Here is a 19464-nt window from a genome sequence, read left to right as displayed (position 1 = left end):
TCTACTTTACAAATAGAAAGAAATCTCAATTTAGAAAATGTCTACCGTTCGTGCCCCATTTCTTACAAAAATCCATCTTTCAACTTCATGCATGACGCTTTACTTTCCCTCTTCCGTGCGCTAGTCTCGGGGAAAGAAATTTTGTCCATCTTTTGAAACAAGCTGTATAACCTCATTTTTCTAAAACATGCATCTTATGGGACTAAAGAATAAAACACAGTATTTACAATGAGCCAGTAAATCAATTTCTCTCCAACTACTGGATAGCCACCCGAAATTTTCAATTATGCTAAAAACGTTCGAAAAATTGTGTACATATTAACAACTTCAACTCAAGTACCAAGATGTGAACTTCCAACTTTTTACACCTCCAGGTAAACCTGCTGGTTGTCAAAACACCAAAGACAGGGGTTGGAAGCAACACTCAAGTATACAAAAAGGATCTTTTTCTGCTTACAACCTCTATTCTTCGCTTGTTTGTTTTGGATTCTATATGCTACAACATTTATGTTATGCTATTCTAAATCCTATTAACCTACAAGTAAAATTGAACTATGCAGATTCTATTGCGAACCGTTAACAGGAGTATCACTACTCTGCCTGGCAGAAATTACTCTATCAAGAGTTTCATCCGGGACCTTGATTCCGCTAGTCTCTAAATCTGCCACTATGGCAATTGCAGCATCAAGCTCCCCAAGATCAAGGCATAATGTGATAATTTCATCATACAAAGGGCTGCAATGAATGGGTAAATATCAACAATCAATTTAATCTATATGCTAAACTTCTAGATAAGACCATGATAGCTACAAGATAAATATTGGAAAAACACAGCAAAACAGAAAGAGTTACTGGAAGTGAACCAATATAGAGTAAACACAATCTAAGCTTGAATATCTAAAGACAACTCTACTTGTTTAGCCAATGTTGTGTAAACCTTCTTTTTGCTGATGCTATATCGTTTATTTGTTTGGTGGCAAGTAGCAAGAAAAAGATCTTTCATAAACAAGGATTTATATTGTGTAGAACCAAACTTACCTTCCAAATACATAACCAAGACTATGTGTTGTCTGCAAAATATTCAAGAAAGCAGAAGGCATAGGAGCTCGTACTGCAGCCCGCAATATCACAGCGCAATCCCCAATTGTTGGTGTCCCGCCCAATTCTATTACCTGAGATAGAAATACTTTTAGTTCACAAGTAGAAAACAGATGCATCCATACATGAAGCCAAATTCATTAGCTACTAGGATAGAAAACGCTTAGCGCCAGTTCTGCTAGAATGCCATAATTCACTATCAAAATGGAACACTAACATTAGAAAACAAACTAATCAAAACCCTAAGCTTCATTCATTAGAAATTTATTGATTTATTGAGAATCTTCATTCCAGAATCCAGATAGACTTAATATGTTAAAGTAAGAAATCTAGAAAATCATATACATAGTTAAGCTATACTCGTCTAACAATATACATAGTTTCACAGGCAACAAAGGTTGTGGCCTAGCAGTCAATGAAGTGGGGTGAGAACCATGAGGTCTCAGGTTCAAATCTCGGCAGAGGCAAAGCTAGCAGGTATCCCGTGGAAGTAGTCAAGGTGTCCGGAAGCTAGGCGGGACACCGCGGTTACAAAAAAAGAAATATATATATACATAGTTTCACCGACCCTCCAAAATCTGTAACGGCATATTCTTACATAGAAATTCAACCTACAAGCATACTATTGAGCAACCGATAACTTGTAGATTGAGGGAAGACTGCATGTAACATTCAGATAATGGTGTTGAAAATGGTGAGGAGATAAAAAAGGATGTCACGACATACTTTTGTCATCACTTTGATCCCCAATTCAACTTCCCACTCCTGTGACCATCTTTGAGGAGCTTTATTTTTTATTTCTTTTTCCCATGTCCAACCCCAAGCATCAGTGATTGTATACATATCTGATACGTCAAATATGTTCCGTTTCCTCATCTCCACAAATGCTTCTTGAATGTCCAGTGGAAACCAGTCATCATCGTCATCATCCTGTGCAAATATGAAATGACATATCAATCAATAATCCGTGCTCTTGGACCGCAATTTTATAAATCTAAGCAGTTTCCAGAAGTATGTGGAAATTTGTAAATTTAAGGATCAATTCTACTTTGAAAAGCCTACTCCATTTGTAGGAAGAACTAGGGTTGTGACCTGGATGACTATTTTCACTTATGCATGTATGCTAAACACTTGCCGGTGAAACTAATATAGATGTACTAATGCAACAGAAAGGGTAGAAGATAAGTAAGTGGACAAAATTGTCAACAGGTTTAAGTGTTCTAATTCATACTGATCTGATTGGTCGTTTCCTCGATTCAGTTACAAATGTTAAAGTTTACAACTACTGGAAAACACTTCATAAACCTAATGATTTAGTACATAATATTATAGAATAAGAAATGTGAAGCATAAAAATAATCGTGTAAGCAACCAAGCTTCTTAATACTTCACATGCAATGACTTCTTCCTGTTAACAGATTCAAACAAGTTATACTCCCCTAAAGCACTCCATCTGTGTGTTCTAGATAAAACATTAAGTATAAGTTTCGTAAAATGGTGAACTGGAGATGTGATTGAAGTACGAACTATGAAGGTAAAAGATGCAGAAATACATAAAGTAAAGGCAAAGTTAAAACTTGGAGAGCAAAGAGGAAAACATGATATATTTGTCAATCCCTTAACAGCTATGGAAGTAGTAACAAGATGATATTCCCTCCTCATCAATTTTTTTTTTTCTATTTTTGAGTGATAGCTATAAAACAAATTATTGATGAAGCATATAGCTACAATATATATGAGAAACAAGAAGGCACCAAACTCACCTTTTAGCTATTAGGGAAAAAAGGAAAAGATTGCAAATTCAGAGTGACATGAGTCTCATCAGAAATTCAGTGACATTTTAAACTTTCCTTGTCCTGAATTGAAATTTAAGGGAAGAACCAGAAGCATCATATGAAAATAGGAAAAAGAGTCCACTGGGATTGAGAGAGCATATGTCAACTAAATCAATCAACCAACAATATCTCAATTCCAAGCTAGTTTGGGTCGGCTAGATAAATCCTATGAATCCAGTCCCACTCTTCAGGCCCATTTCATTCCAAATGTTTTACTAAAGTATTATGGCAAGATACAGGAAGGATGGTTGATATTCAGTTTTGAGTCCATATGGGATGGAGAGAGCAGATCACAACCAAATGATTTACTTGTGCCTTAAGACCTTTCTTTCTATGGACATGCTATAAGAAATCATTTGATAAACACAATAAAATTCATACCACTGCAGCTACTCGAGAAAGCCTTCTCCTGGATTTTCTTGAAGAGCTAGCTGTTTGATCAGAATCTTTTAGCAATTGAACACCAATCATTTGAAGAGGTTTTGCAGCTTCAACTTCCTTGTCCTTCCTGTCACCTACTTCCGGTTGGCTTTCAGCTTGCTCCACTTCTTCCTCCTCATCTTGTGCCTCATCGTCTTCTGCCTCGTCATCTTCAGCCTCTTTTGAAATATCATCGACAGCATCATCAGTATCATCTACCACATCAGTAGGTTCTAAGTCTATTATTTCGGACTGCTGGACATGATTTTCATTTAAGCCCTCCCCAAGAAAGCGACGTTTCCAGAATTCTGTATTTCCTTCGTGCAACTTTATACGTGAGATCAACTCATCCAGCTCTTCATCAACCTGGAAAATTAATACAATATGATATAGCTTTTAGAGATATCTGATGTGAGGAACGACAAGAATTTGCAAGGTATCTTTATGCAACTAGTTACAGCTCACACGTTAGAATAACATTTACCTCTTCTTCTTCCTCCTCAACTGGAGGAACCCAAAGTGGCCTGCCTCTAGAACGATTTATTCTCCTCGCTTTCTGCACTCGTTGGTAGAGCACATTTCTGGTTCCATCTGTTGGCAGACCTTGTGCTTCTAGTTCTTCCTTTAATTCAGATACAATCATTTTACTAGCAGCTTTTGGTTTCAAGGCATTCTGTTCAGGTCCTTTGATGATTTTCCTCAGTCTCTCCACAAGACGTATGTAGTCAGACTCGGAAATCTTTCCCAGAATTGAAGGTCCTTCATTGTGTAAGGTTTTCAAAAGCTTCCTGTGGTGCAACCTCCACTCTTCGAGACATCTTTGTTTAAAAGAGGTTTCCCTAGGATTGGAATATATAAATCCTTCGGCATCAGGATCTAAAGGAGTTTTTCCCCTTCTTGGGACCCATCGTTTGCGGTCACCTGTAAGTCCACCTTCAGCAACATACCTGAATGCTATGGCCAACTAAATCACAACTTATAGTGGAAATTATAAGCTGGAAATTGAAGCAGAACATCACCGCAATAAACCTAGGAAAACACTAATGAATAAACAAACAAGAAACAATTAGAAAAAACTGCCCATCATCAAACACGAAATTAGGGCAAGGCAGTCTATTATCAGTGCAATAACCATGACGACTTTCTGGCAGACAGCTCAAAACTGTGAAAAGAAGCTTCTTTTTATATAAGGAACTGTGAAAAGAAGCATTCTTTTTTAATATAAGGAACTGTGAGAAGAAGTTTATCAACTAAAAACAGAAAAGAATAGATGTCATAGAGTTATGAGCACCTGGAGGAAAAAAGTTATGAATGAGACTTGAGGCCATTAATCTTCCCTTGACTATTCCACCAACCCGGATATTATACGAGTCTAATCTATATCTATATCTATATCTATTCTATATTATATTATATTAAAAGCATCAACCCGTAAAGTTAAAAGTTAAATTACTTTTTTACCCTTTTAAAAGTCCCTACTTATGTAAATTAATTATTCTAATAATATATTAATTAATAGTATTTAAATAGAAAGGAGGAGGAAATTGTTCTTGAAGCGTTGTGTATCTTCAAATGCTTCAGATTAGTAAAAGAAAATATTGTCCCAACCGTTGCGTTTTCATGCATATATAGTGAACGGTTAGTTCTTGGATTTTTCGGGCGCAGCAAACTTCATATCATAAAATCTCTTCTACTAACCTTCACTTCTCACAAAACTTGTGTAATTCCTTCTTGACATTAAACTTGCTCGCGAAAATGCTCAAGGTAAATTTCTACCACTTCTTTTTTGGCTCTCTCTAGGAGCTTTATTGGCAGCATTGTTGCTAAGAAATTACCTAATGAAAAGTTTCTCATAGCATTGTCTGTGGGTGAAAAAATATAAGTGGGAACACCAAACATCAAACTTAAATTACTAAAATACCCATTAAAAGCTGAAGTACATTTTTACCCTTTAATAAAATATTGTTCGTATAATATTTTTGTACAAAGAAGTAAATATTTAACAAATACATGTAAAGGCACTTTGATAAATTACAAGTCTAAGTTCAAATAATCTGAAATTAGGAGCAAGTGAAAAGACTACTATTACAATTAATCTCATCATTATGCAGTTACACAGAGCCACATGCATGCTTCTTTCATCTTTTTTATATGAAAAATGAAGTGCTTACTCTTTTAAAGCAGAATTTATTTATTTTTTTGCCTTCTGATTCCTATTTTCTTCATAGGGATGTCAATTTCTACCCATTCCTCCTGATATATATCAATTGCCAAACGATAGTCAATACTCAATACTCCATTGTCAGCGAACTTTTTCCTCCATCAACAAGCTGGGATAGTTTTGTTCAACGAAAAGAAAGGTAATTGATCATCTTAATTCTCATGTTAAATCTATGTATAGTTGGATTGTCATATTAGTTTAAAGTTTAGGTAAAACACATACCATTCTTTGAACTTTACAATTCAGTCATCATTTTTCATGTCATCTTATGAAAGTAAATTTGTTACATCTAATTAAATATATAAGTCCAATATATATTAATATATGATTTTCTCTCCGCGGTAATTTTCCCTATTTAATTCATAACTTGCAAAGTTTTTTTCCTTCGCTTAACTCTGGCAAAAAATTTATTTTTAAGTGACACATACATTATATTTATATGTGTATGTGTATTTTTTTCTTTTATCTTTTTGTTTGCCAAATATGTATAAAGAACAAACACCTTCAATCTTGTCAACTTTTTCAAGCCAATATATACATGGAGATTAATATAGCATGAGAGATGAAAGAAATTCGTCAACTCGATGATCCATGTACTAAGAATAAATAATGTATAACACATGTTGGATCATGGATCAACTATATTGTTTCTAGAACTATAATTTTTTCCTTTAATTTTTCTTTTATAACTCCAAAAATATTTTAATAGTATTTATTTAATTTTTAACTAAGTTGCGCGGACTCTTCGATTTGGGTGTCGTCCCTGTCCGGATACGGGATGGATACGGATACGGGGACAAGATACGTTCAACTGACTTCGGACACTTTGACCGGAGTCCATCGACAAATTTGGGAGAAAAATTGAGATTTTGATTTCTCAAAATAAAAAATAAAACAGATTTAGAACAATGAAATAATAATGTCCATCTTGGAGAATGAAAGATTGAATTGTACAATATTCATGTAAGTTTTTCACAGAATATTTCTCAAAATTTACAATATTTTTATAGCTCTATTTTTTATTAGCCCAATTCCCGCACCCGTATCCATATACGGATCCGCACCCCGAATCTTAAAATTTAGATTTTGCCGAATCCGATACTCGGATCCTTCCCCGTATCGGATACCCACACCTGAGACCGAGCAACTTAGGTTTTTATAAGTTTATACACATAAATATGGGTACACGCGCAACGGGCGTGCCCAGTGACTAGTTTGCACTAAAATGGATAAAAGAGCTTAGTTCTCTCAATTATTACAAATTTATCCGCATGTTAATATTGGCATCATGCGCATCTTTAGTACCAGCAAATTCCAAAGGGATAATACTCTCGCTTCAGCATAAATCATCATACAACAGAGTGGCTTAATTATCTCGGCATCGCACTTCGATATTGCATCATCAATATTAGCTCAATCAGTAGATAAAATAACCAAACATGCAGAGCAAGCTGAATGCAGGCTAAGAGTCATAAAGGTGGGAAAAGCCTAATAATGAATTTAAAGTGTTAGGTGTCAACAGAGCACATACATAGACACCAGGGTGCTACAACTACTTTTTTTCCTGATTGCCAAGTTAATAACTGCCCAGTTGAGCAAGCAAAGATAGAGATAAGAGAATTAGGCGTATAATTAGTTGATACCTCCATCATAACATTTTTACCCAAATACCAATTAGGAAAGCGAGCAAATAGTGTCAAAATCATTAAGTATGCAACAATATATGATCTACCACATGAATAAAAATGCTTACCTGGCTATGTAATCAATCTCATATCCAAGTTCAGCTTCTTCCTGCAAAGGTTCAATCCATGAGCTTACTAATGTACGATATTTTCTGCTCAGGATCATTGCTCTTGGTGGGATTGGCTGGTTATCTTTAGCCATAGCTTCAAGTGCTTCTAACAACTCAACAATCCTCCCTGGAGTAAAACATAACTTTTTTAAATACTCTTAAAAAGACTCCTCAAAGACGCATAATATCTTATTCGACAATTAAATGAGGGCGGGCGAAACTCATAGATAGCCCCTAAAACATGGTACCAACTGCCAGGTAGACACCTTAAAATTCCAAGAGACCATTTAGACACCTCTACTTGGCGGAGGTGTCTCTTGGGCACACCCGGGTCTGACCTAGCACCATGCGTGTGTTATCTTCACAATTGAGAGTGGTAGAGGTTATTCCAACGCCTTTTCCAACTCAAAGTATAGTGAAACTCTTTGTTAACCCTTATCTGCCTATATTTCACCCCAAATGTGTCCCTCCATTCTTCATCATCTTTCTTGTTCACCGACCACCACTAAAGCACCATTAAAACCAGCACCACTCTAGAACAATATATATACAAACATATATGTTTCCTTCTTGTTTCTTTCTTCCCCCTATTTCTTCTTCTTCTTCTCCCTTCTCTTCCTCTCCACACTTTATTGAGCCGAGGGTCTACCGGAAACAGCATCTCTACCTCCTCAGGTAGGAGTAAGGTCTGCGTACACATTACCCTCCCCAGACCCCACATGTGGGATTATACTGGGTATGTTGTTGTTGTTTTGTGTGTGTGTGTGTGTGTGTGTGTATGTATATATATATATATATAACACCTTTTTCCTCAATATAAGATATTAACTTCACTTTCAGAATTCACATAAGGCTTAACTTCACTTTCAGAATTCGCATAAACTCAAATCATCTCATAAAAGAAAGGACTAAACTTACATACAAGAAATCAATATACATCACAAAGCTATTATCGGTAAACATATATCTTTCTTTCTTGTTTTCTCGTTTCTGTATCAATTTTCCAGTTCTGTTTCGATTGTGAAACAACAGTGGTGAATACCGGAGCTGCTTTTGAACGAAACCGCCCCTCGACCCCCCCCCCCCCCCAAACCCCCACCCAAAAGAAAATCAGAAATGCATATTCGTAACATGTTTTTCTTTCCTTTGGGAAACTTAATTCTAGCTGATTTTCGTTATATTTACTGTCTAATGAGTAAAAATGGATCTCTTCTATTTATCTCTATCACTGTTCTTTTGATTCTAGTGGTTTTGTCCCACAATATTATACATTAGCTAGTCATTTCAGTTTCCAATATAGAAGGATCAATATATTTTAGTTGCATTATAGGTCATAACCCCCATCCTTCGAAACAAAGGCATGTGATAGGTGACATGAGCTAATAACTAATCAATCAAAGAAGTACCAGAGAGAACTGTTCTCTTTTTGGGGCAGGCAAGAGCCATTGTATCCTAAAAATAGCAAGTTCGAAATGTCCTTGGTATTTATATATGCATACCTTCCCTACATAGAGCACGAAGATACAATGAAAGTGGGTCCCCGTACTTCCCATCATTATAAAGCACTTGTGTTCCACCTTCAAAGTTCTTTAGACCACGGAAATGTCTGATAGCTTCACGTACCACACAATACTTGGTAAAGCATTCAACCAACAAACTGAAAAAGGCACATGAAGAGTCATCACATGAATCATTTTTTGGAGAGGAAAAAAAAGCACAACTTTTACACAAGACTGTGTGTGGGTGCATAACAATGTACTAATTAATACAATGCCTCGTCCTTGCTTCCACCCCTGCAGTTGGCTAACAAAAAAGGTTGGCTGTGAACTCTAGAAACAACTAAACAGAGTACACAGAAAGAACAAAGTACTACTCCTTACTTAAAAGGCTCATGCTATTTATTTTCAATTTCTCCAGACTCAATCCTTAGGAATAAAACTTTGTTGACAAGAAGGCTCAGAGTATAAATCTCCACCCAATTAAAGAGAGTTTCCAAGAAGAAAATATATTTTCTTATATAGAAAAGCTGCATCAAGTTATCAATAAACTGATTCCCCAGGATCAAACTTTGGGCTTGTCATGAAAGAGGGACAAGCTGGAGAAAAAAGGATTCAAGAAATGTGACCCAGTCGTATTGGCTCATACCATAGCCTTGCCGCAGTAGGGAAATTGAGACATTTCGGGGTGAATAATCTGAATTTTACTTTCTAAAAACAGAGAAATGTCCATGCTATAGAAAACTCATTGAAGATAGAATAAAAAGAAAGTTCCGTACGCATAGGTTCTCACGTTAGGTTGCACACGTTTATGGTCCTCAACCATCATCCCCAGTAGCTCAGCAACATCCTGCACTCTAACAGTCAGACAAAAAGCTTCGGTAAAGATTGTATGATTAGTACAAAAAAGATAATAATTTTTTACATTTCTCAACCATAATTCACATGAAAGACTTATCAGAAAGATGCACAACACTTCAATCAACAGTGGACTCCTGAAGTCAATGCACAGATAAAGTCACAAATTTAAGAGACATGCTATCCTCCATTTCAATTATTGTGTCTTAACTTTCCTTCATAGTTTGTTTCAAAAGAATGCCACATTTCTATATTTAGTAAGTTCTTTATTCCAACATTCCAATAATATCCTTAATGACACTCCCTTATAAGAATGACATGGCAATGTTTTAGACCACAAGATTCAAAGGGTATTTTTGGTATGTTATCCACATTTAGTTTAAGAACACAAGATTCAAAAGTCTTCTTTGCATTCTTAAATTGCATGTCCAATCAAATTAAGACACATAAAATAAAACAAAGGGAGCAATAGAGTTCCAAACTACGACTAAGAGTGTCATTAGCCACAATTTATGTAACCCATCTGAAGTTTGACAGGTTGGTGATTGATAAATAAAGGACAGATCATAATGGGTTGAGCGCGAATTGAGCCATTAAAATTTTGGGCTAACATTGGAAAAAGAATATAACCAAAAAATTGATTCTCAACCCGCTATTCTAAAGGTTTAGCCAATAGGACTGGATAAGTTACTCTAACTAAAAAACTAAAATAAAAAACGAAATAAGTGGACAGAGGAAAATTTCGTCCCAGCTGCAACAAGAAATTGTTTGAAAGTGGCCTTGAGTTGGACAAGTTGGGTTATTACCCACTACACAACATTGATTTGACCCAACTTACACTGCTATGAACAAACTTCGAATGGGTTAAAGTATGCCATTTCCTTCTGTTTAACCTGTCCAATCTTGATCCCACCCATTCATTTGAGACTCCTAATTATAACTCCAAGATTATAGTCAGTTTAGCTGACAGTTATTGGCAGATTCATTTAACACCCCTAACCATAACTCCAAGATTATAGTTAATTTAGCTGACAGTTATTGGCAGATTCCAAGGCACTCAAACAAATGGTAACTGCTATATGTCTGTTAACGACATGTTTATGAGCAAGTGTGGACAGAAGTTGAAAAATCAATCAAGCTCTTTAGCTATAGAAACATAAACCCAGATCATCAGGAGGTCTGTATATACTTAATTCGACAGCTCGAATCACTTCAGGTTTCAGCTAACTTTGATAGCATGTTTGGGAAGATAAAATTGCATATGATTCAGAACTCACCTATCATAGGACTCAGCCCTTGTATATGCTTGGATAACCCAATTATATGTCTCGGTATCAGGTTTCATATGATCTGCCAAACAAAGTTAATGATCAGCTTATTCGTTTAATAAAATATTGGTTGTTATCAGTTAGCACTCCGTGAGTAATAATACTACCAAGAAGACAACAAAACCAACAAAGAAATTTTTCCAGCATAACAAAACTGATGCAATAGCAACGTTGACTTCTAGTTTTTAATGAACAAGAAAAGCATTTGAAATTTTAAAAACAGTATCCGGATTTAAGTGCTTCAAAAGCAGATGCATGACAAATAAACGGAGCATATTAAGAATTTAGAAAATAATTTAGAGTAAGGTATACGTCATGTGAGAATTGTAACAATTCGGCTCCAAAAAAAGAAGGATCAAAATAAGCTTAAAAACAAAAGAAGTAATTTTGTAACATGAATCAATCCACCACCGCATACGAATTAGAGTTCCGCTAACTAAATCACATGTTGTTTTGCTCCCTTTTTCCACTTTGATTGCTTAGTTTGATCAGGAAATTAAAGGTTTGGGTGGGTTTCATGTTCTAATGGGAGTTAAGAGATATATTTCATGTGATCGAGAATAGGGCAATCTGCTGAAAAGATATGGATTACACCCAAACTAATCATTTTGTTTCCATATATCTCTGAGGAGTGATCACAAGAGTGAAAACAGTTGGAGATATACAGGATTTTTTTCGTAAAAAAAACCGTTACACTGAGCATCAGCCTTGGATACCTATTTAAAGATAACAACAACACATACCCAGTATAATCAAGTGTGGTCTGGGGAGGGTAGTGAGTAGCGCAGCCTTACCCCTACCTTGTGCAGGTAGAGAGGTTGTTTCCAATAGACCCTCGGCTCAAAGCTAGCATGCATAATCACAACACTATAGAGGAAGACATGCAGAGGATACCTATTTAAAGATGAGCTAACCAATAATAAACATGACGAGCTTTCACGGGGCATGCTACTTGCAAATAATATTATGTTATTGATGAAATTAGTGACGGAGTCGTCCAAAAAGTGAAACTATGGAGAGGTACATAATGGTTTTAGGATAAGCAAAAGTAAGACCAAATATAGGCAATGTATTCAACCCCATAGAAAGTATGAAAGTAAAGTAAGAGTAGACGGGATTGTGGTGCCAACATGAAGACAGTTCAGATATTCAAGATCAGACTTATAGGAAAATGGAATGATAAATGAAGATGTAACACATAAAATTAATATAAGATGGACGAATTTGAGGGACGCTAATGAAGTTATGTGATATAAAAATGCCTAAACAGGTTCTATAGAACGACGGTTAGGCCTGCAAATGTTATATGGGAGTGTATGTTGACCCTTTGAGACCGCTAAATGCTATATGAGAGGGAATCTTGCACCTCGAAGGTCCACCATATACATAAGATGAATGTCACAGAATTACAGATGTTAAAAAGATGTGCAATCATAAAAGATTGAGATCAAATCCGACAGAGCGAACGAGTAGCTGATATAGAAAATAAAATGAGAGAAAGTAGTCTGAAAAGGACTAACAATGTTGGTCCATAAGATGTTAAAAAGGAACAAGGTAGACCTAAAATCACACATAAGAAAACAATATTGAAAGATGTACAATCTTAAACTAGTTATCCATGTAGTTATAAGTGTGATCGTTTGAAATTTAGAGAACCCCTAATTTGTCTTATTTAGCATTGAGAGAAATGAACCTCAATAGAGCGAAATAGATATATAGAATTTATATAGTTGACTCTAATTAAATTGGGATCGAGGGGTATAGTTGATTGATTGATATCATTTTGTTTCAATGTCGGGATGCAACATTGCCATTCATCACATCACATCAAATTCAATAACCAGGGATGGAAAAGTAAGAGCAAGTAGCTACTGCAACAATTTGATAACTTACTTCAATATGTGATGTTTCTTGAAATTAAACGGAAGTACTTTGACCAGGTATCCATCAATAAACAAAGGAATTAAACTGCAAAGATGTTTTGTCTACCGAGTATCTAAGATGAGTGAATGAAAATAGCTTCTTTTACGTGAAGCACTATATTTTTCATATCAGCTTTCCCGACCTTTTTCTTTTTTAATTCAGCTTTCCTACCATTCTTCAGTAATCAAGATCTTAAGAACTAGAACAATACTACTTAAAAAATTTATCATGCTGGTGGTGGTGAAAGTCTTAATAAATGCCTTTGGTACTCTAACTTCATCAGGCATCATTTAGAATATGCTTCATCCATATGGCAGAAAACTTGATATTGTATCTCATTTAACCTATAAAATGTCAACATTACTTATCACATTTATTCTCAAGTTAATAAGTGTTTTAGCATAAAATGCATTTTTATTGTGCTTTGCAATTGTTTAAATAGCACTTCTAGTTTGTAGAGTTTTTTGTCAAAATGCACCTTTTCAAGTCACTTTTAATCTTAAAATTATTGGCAGCAAGACAGTTGTGCGCCGCCAAGTAAAAAGAGTGGAATTTTTATTTGATTATATGTAGTATATGAGACAATGGAAGTACTTTATTAAATAACCATACCAAGTATTGAATGAAGTGCTTAATTTTAAACTTTAAAAAGTACTTCTATGGAAGCACAAGTCAAAAAATACTTTTCCGAACTATACTGCACTACCAAATGAAACCATAGTATAGCCAACAAGAGAGAAGTCACGGAGTTCAGTAGTCAAATATCCACTTTTAACAACTAGAAGGCTCTTCCCTAGCCAATGTTTTCTTTTGATAAAGTAAAAATTTATTAATGAAGGACAAAAAAGGCCCGTATACAAGAAGTATACCAAAAAGTAGAAAACCTTACAAAAACATATGATTTTCTACGAACGACACCCAATCTTCTATACATAAAGGGACCTCTTCCCTAGTCAATGTATATGATTCTTGTTTACAACCCAAAACTAGCCAATCCACCGGTCCATCGCTATATACTCCGTTGAGAAAGAACAAAAGTACTATTACTCAATCTCCAAGTCAAAGTGACCTCCTTTTAGTCACCTAGAATGAAAATCTTTGCATGAGTTAAGGTTGCGAAATGTCAGATGCATGCTAAGAACATTTATGCACTTCTTGATCCTAAATATGACAAATAAGCCATACTTTCTGCCCAATATCACAACCCAAGCATATACTAAGAGGATTTAGCTCAAGCACAAATGGAGGAATCAAAGTGGGTCAACTACAAGCTTGACAAGGGAAAGAATCTACAGACCTTCACCGTATTCCATGTTCTCAAATGTCGCAAAAGCAATTTCAGGTATCCCACAGGTAGCCTGGCAAGAAAAGAATTAGAGAAACCTAATAATTTAACAAGTCCACTGTTGCTGTAACGAATTAATCAAAGATTTCCTATGTGACTGGTTTGCCTCTTTTTGTTTTAAAATTCTTTCACTAGTTTGTAAAAACGATGAAAATTTTAAATATCATCAAAATAGAAACAACACAATAGAAAGAAGCTCCACTAATCTTGAAACAAGAAGGAGCAAATAGGTCTTAAAAAATTGTCAGATAACTTATGCAAATCACCCCCGATTAACTTGCTTAACTCAAATATATAAACCTAGAGATTTCCACATATACTACACACTCTGCAACTTTTTAAAGAGCCCATTCAGTTGAAGTTCCACCAGCCATGAGAATGCCAGCAAAACTACATTTTGATATGACATGAATATGTGCGCACTATAATATATTTTTCTGGTAATGACAGAATCTAAGCAATTATATATGACCGTCAATCTCCAGAATCCATACTCTTCTTTAAGCTTCAAACTCGACTAACCTCAGAATATCCTTTGCAACTTAACTTTATATAAAGATCGCAACAGTACAGAATGTGTTGCCATAGGATTTTATCATCACAAAAAAGAAATAAAAAAGTTACATCTTAGAGATGCTTCAACCTTTTTGCAATTAATGAAAATTACATTTCTAGTAGGATTTTCTTTTTTCAATATGTTGAGATTTAAGCTTCTTATCCAACAAAAATCATAGATATACTGAAGTACCTGTACGCTCAAAAGACAATTGAAATGGAAGGTAGTGGCCATTCTGCCAGCAGCCTCCATTTCATAGGCAATAGTTAAGGCATTTGAGTGATCTCCTACTTTACAATCTTGTTCTATTAGGAGATCATAGATCTCATCAGTTGCTCTGAGTCCACCCTCAGCACCCTTGAGAAACACTTTGTTGGCATCTTCTAGATGATTACTCCGTACAAGCTCCTCTGCTCCAAGGAAAAGACAAAATTAAAACTCAACAAAAGAATGAGAATATAAATCAAATTAAAGCAACAAATCAAGCTAGCAGCTTGTTTTCACTATACCAACAAGAACCAGCCAAGCTTGGCGAATGTCATATTTCAGTTTCTCCATTGCTGCAAGAATTTCTAAGCCTCTCGTAGCAAGACCCTTGGCACCAAACAAACGAACCAATGCCAAAAATGTTTCATGTAGAGGCCGAAGACCTTCACTCAACTCCCTTCTAAGAGCATGCATCTGTCATTGCATGATATCAGATGAGTTCAATCCTTGCGGTTTATCCAATCATATAGGGTGTCCAAATTCATTTTCTTAAAATTTGTATGGTCAGATTCAGCAATAATGGCTTTCATGAAATACAGTTGGCATAAAACAGTTAATACACAAGCAGCTCGTAAAAGCAACAGACACCTAATTTACTTGCAGAAGAGTTCACGGTTAGAGGACATACCATAAAAAGGGAGGCTTAATTCCGAGACGAGGATGACAATCAAGCTTAAATAACAAATCAGACATGGGGTGAAGACGTACCGACTAATTGGAAAAAGCAGAAGAAAAGGGAAACCAAGTAAAACATGCTCATATGTCAGTGCGAGCTTGTCTGTCTTGAAACTATCAAGGAGCTAATAACATTCTATATTTGTGCTCTAGGTGTTTTTTATGTGGGGAAAAAGTTGAGGCAGTTAGCCATCTATTTCTACACTGCAGTATCACAGATCAACTATGGAAGATATTCATTAACCTCAGAGGTATTTCATGGACAATGCCCTCTAAGATTACTGAAGTGCTCACTAGTTGGGATGAAGCTGGAACCGGAGCTGGAAGCCGAGATAAATGGAGGGAGAGAAACTCTAGATGTTTTGAGGATAGTAGCAATTCAATAGAGAAGATCAAAATGAATTGTGTCCTACTTTTTTATTTTTGGTGTAAACAAAAGTGGCCAGAAGATACTGTATCGATCCTAGAAGTCCTAGAATACTGCTAGGATTGTAGCTCAGTAGTCTATCCTTTTGCATATTGTAAATATGGTTTCAGTACAACCTATGTACTGTTATATATCAACACACACAAATGTTACCTTCTCAAAAAAAAAAAAAAATACTTTAACTTTAAATTCCCAATATGTCTATGGTTTTTCTTTCTTAAACACAGTGCGCAATCAAATAACGCCACATAAAATGAGATGGATGGAGTACGAATTAAATAAAACATATCGCCAAGCAATTACAACAGAAAAGAGAAGAAAAGCTTATAGGAAAGGGAGTTACAGCGCCATCATTGTCGCGGTTAAGGACATGAGAAACAACGAATCCATGGAAAGAACGAGGTCCAGGGGAGAGACCAGCAGCAATCATATCATAAATCACTTGAGATACACCTTTAGAATCCGCATTTCGAGCGCGTTCCATCAATTCCTCCATAAAAACAAGCCGCAACACTTTTTCAGTTCCGGATGCCATAGAACCGTCATCTTCCGCCGTCTTCAACTGATGTTGCTGCTGCTGTGTCTGTTTTCTTCTTCTGGTTTTCCGCGGTTGCGACGATACCGACGCCTTAATTGAGCGAGAAATTGATGGACGGGGAATTGGGAGAGTGAATTTAGAATTGAAAGGTAAGTAGTGTATGGAAATGCCAGCCATTGGAGGTGAAATTTGAAAAATATTATACTAAGGAGAAGTGGAAGTGCATTTGGGGAAGGAGAGAGAGAATGAGGGGATAAGGCTTTGGGTTTGGGATGGTTTTAGCGGTTTTCTAAGAGTGAAGAGAGAAAAGGGTTGGGTTTAACATGGAGGGAAATGACGTTACAGCCCGACAAAAAAAACAATTTCGGGTCAAGTTCATCTCAAAGACTTTTTACAAACGAATAATGGTTGCTCTAAAGATTCAAAGAATTTTTGTCATGGAAGCAATAATCAAGTGTAACTAAAAGATTAACAACTTGTTTGGATGCTTATTATTTTATAGTATTGTTATTTTAAATATAATATTTTTATTTAGATTTTATTGTATTGTATCGTATCGTTAAAATTGTTGTTACCTTATTTTTTTCTCATCTTGCCCTTTCTTATTATTAAATAATCTTATTTTATCACTTACCCTACATTTTTATATAATGATTGTACCTTATTTTTCTTTATAATATTGCAAATTTATTCTTCATATTATTAGTGCATGACATTATGAAATGACGGCAAACAATACAATCTATCCAAATATTTTATACATCGAAACGATATGATACAATATAATACAATACATTATAATAGTATATGAAATATTATTAAACGATGCATAACAACCATCCAAACAAGTCGTAAGTGCAAAGTGTAAAGTTTTAGGCAAGAAGATATCTTAAATGAAATGATTTTCTTTTTATACAAATCTTATTTGTAAAAAAATCCATTCTGATGAAAAATGTGTAGTGCTTGATCGAAATTGTGGAACAACAATTGGTCAATCATCTAATTAAACCAATTTTTCTCTAGGAAACAGGATAATGCCACTTGTCAAGTTTTGAAAAAAGTCATATACTATCACGTGTTTTTATAGTCAAAATGTTCGCTAACTAATTTTATATAACACAAATTCTTACGGGAGCAAGGACTTACATAATTAATGTGGAAAGAAAACTACCCAACCAGTATCTATACCAAGTTACATTAGAAATTTATTAATGTTAGTGATAAAAATAAGAAGAAAATGTGCATTAATTGATTATGATTAACAGATAACAGTTCATATGAAAACATGTGTTATATATTTGTTTGATTGATGTAAATACTAAGTGTAAATGATTTTTCTGTTCGTGTGTGTAGGCATTCAAATACACTTTGTCTACTCTATGGATGGTGCTAGAGCTCAATGGCGGGTAATAGAAAAAGTTCACATAAAAACCTTTCGGTATCTTCTTTTTCTTCTAAAGCTCATCCAAATCAATTAAGCTTAACTTGACTTTGTTTTTCATCATTATACAAATTAAGAAGTTTCTAGAAAAAATTTAGATGAAATATAATGCACTATATCTAGTAATTTTTATAGTAAATTCAAATTGGATTAAAAATTCTATATTTGTAAAATTTGTTTAAGACGGAGGAGAGTGAAAATTTGCATCTATGGGTAAATTTTGAGTTTTTTTGAATGAAGGTCAAAGGCAAAGTCACTCTCTAAGGGGTCGTTTGGTAGGATGCATTAGATAAAATAATGTATGCATTAGCTTTGTGTATTAATAATACCTTGTTTGGTACATCTTTTGAACCTATGCATTAGTTATGCAAGCATTAGCTATACATCCTATTTGGGTGTATCATATGCATAACTTATGCATAGGAAACCATGATATTTAATAATGCAATGTATTTTAATCCATGCATTAGCTTAGTTAAAGACAAAATTATCCTTTAAAATTTTATGTTTGATTAAAATATGCTATTATATTAATGCAAGTTTGAAATCATCCAAGAAAGTGAAAAATAAAATTATATCCCTAGTAAATAAATAAATACTTAGTATATTTTTTTATAAATAAATATTCAGTTTATACTACAATATAGGTAGATAAATCAAATAATATTTTTTTGAACCTTTTTCATATAAAAACATTCCTCAACATATGTTTCTTTTAAAAAGATAAAGTGATGTACTAGTTATGAGGGTATTTTGTAAACAAACAATTCTTTTAGAAATTGTACAATGCTTTACATTAAATCAAATAATAGATAAGAAATATGTCAGCACAACTAATACAAGCATAACTAATACCAGCATTACTAATACATTGTAAAAACCTAGCTGGTCATTTTGAGTATTTGCATTATGTTTCGCTATTTGAAGTCTTCATATGATGTATTATGACTTGTGTGAATCATCGGTTTTGGTTTTTAGGTGATTCGAGATTGAATTGGAAGAATGATTCTCAACTAGGAAGCTTAAAGTTGGAAGAGTTGACCAAGTTTGACTTTTATGTATTTGATCTCGGATCGAAGTTTTGATGGTTATATTAGCTCCAAATGGTAATTTTGGACTTGGTGTATACCTGAATTTGCGTTTAGATGCTTCTAGAAGGTTTCAACACTAATTGGTGAAAGTTGGCAATTTGAAGGCTTGGAATGTTCATAAGTTTGACCGGGAGTTGACTTTGATGATAT

The 19464-nt window shown here is 34.8% G+C and overlaps 1 protein-coding gene across 1 annotated transcript; it reads right to left on the bottom strand.

Moving 5' to 3' along the window:
* Nucleotides 1-237: 237 nt before the first annotated feature.
* LOC104244733 (uncharacterized) lies at nt 238-17064 on the bottom strand. Its single transcript, XM_070174610.1, has 13 exons — nt 16588-17064; nt 15385-15556; nt 15068-15285; nt 14272-14332; nt 11001-11073; nt 9645-9722; nt 8869-9026; nt 7328-7496; nt 3838-4300; nt 3315-3719; nt 1825-2028; nt 1039-1172; nt 238-735 (listed from the first exon to the last, which is right to left on the bottom strand). Exons 1-13 carry the CDS (start codon nt 16957-16959, stop codon nt 564-566), a joined length of 2679 nt encoding a protein of 892 aa, XP_070030711.1. The 5' UTR covers nt 16960-17064; the 3' UTR covers nt 238-563.
* Nucleotides 17065-19464: the final 2400 nt, after the last annotated feature.

The sequence above is a fragment of the Nicotiana sylvestris genome, chromosome 5 (genome assembly GCF_000393655.2).
Source record: "Nicotiana sylvestris chromosome 5, ASM39365v2, whole genome shotgun sequence".
NCBI classification, from domain to species: domain Eukaryota; kingdom Viridiplantae; phylum Streptophyta; class Magnoliopsida; order Solanales; family Solanaceae; genus Nicotiana; species Nicotiana sylvestris.
Note: the sequence above shows the minus strand (reverse complement) of the source record. Positions and strands in the feature narration are given on the sequence as shown.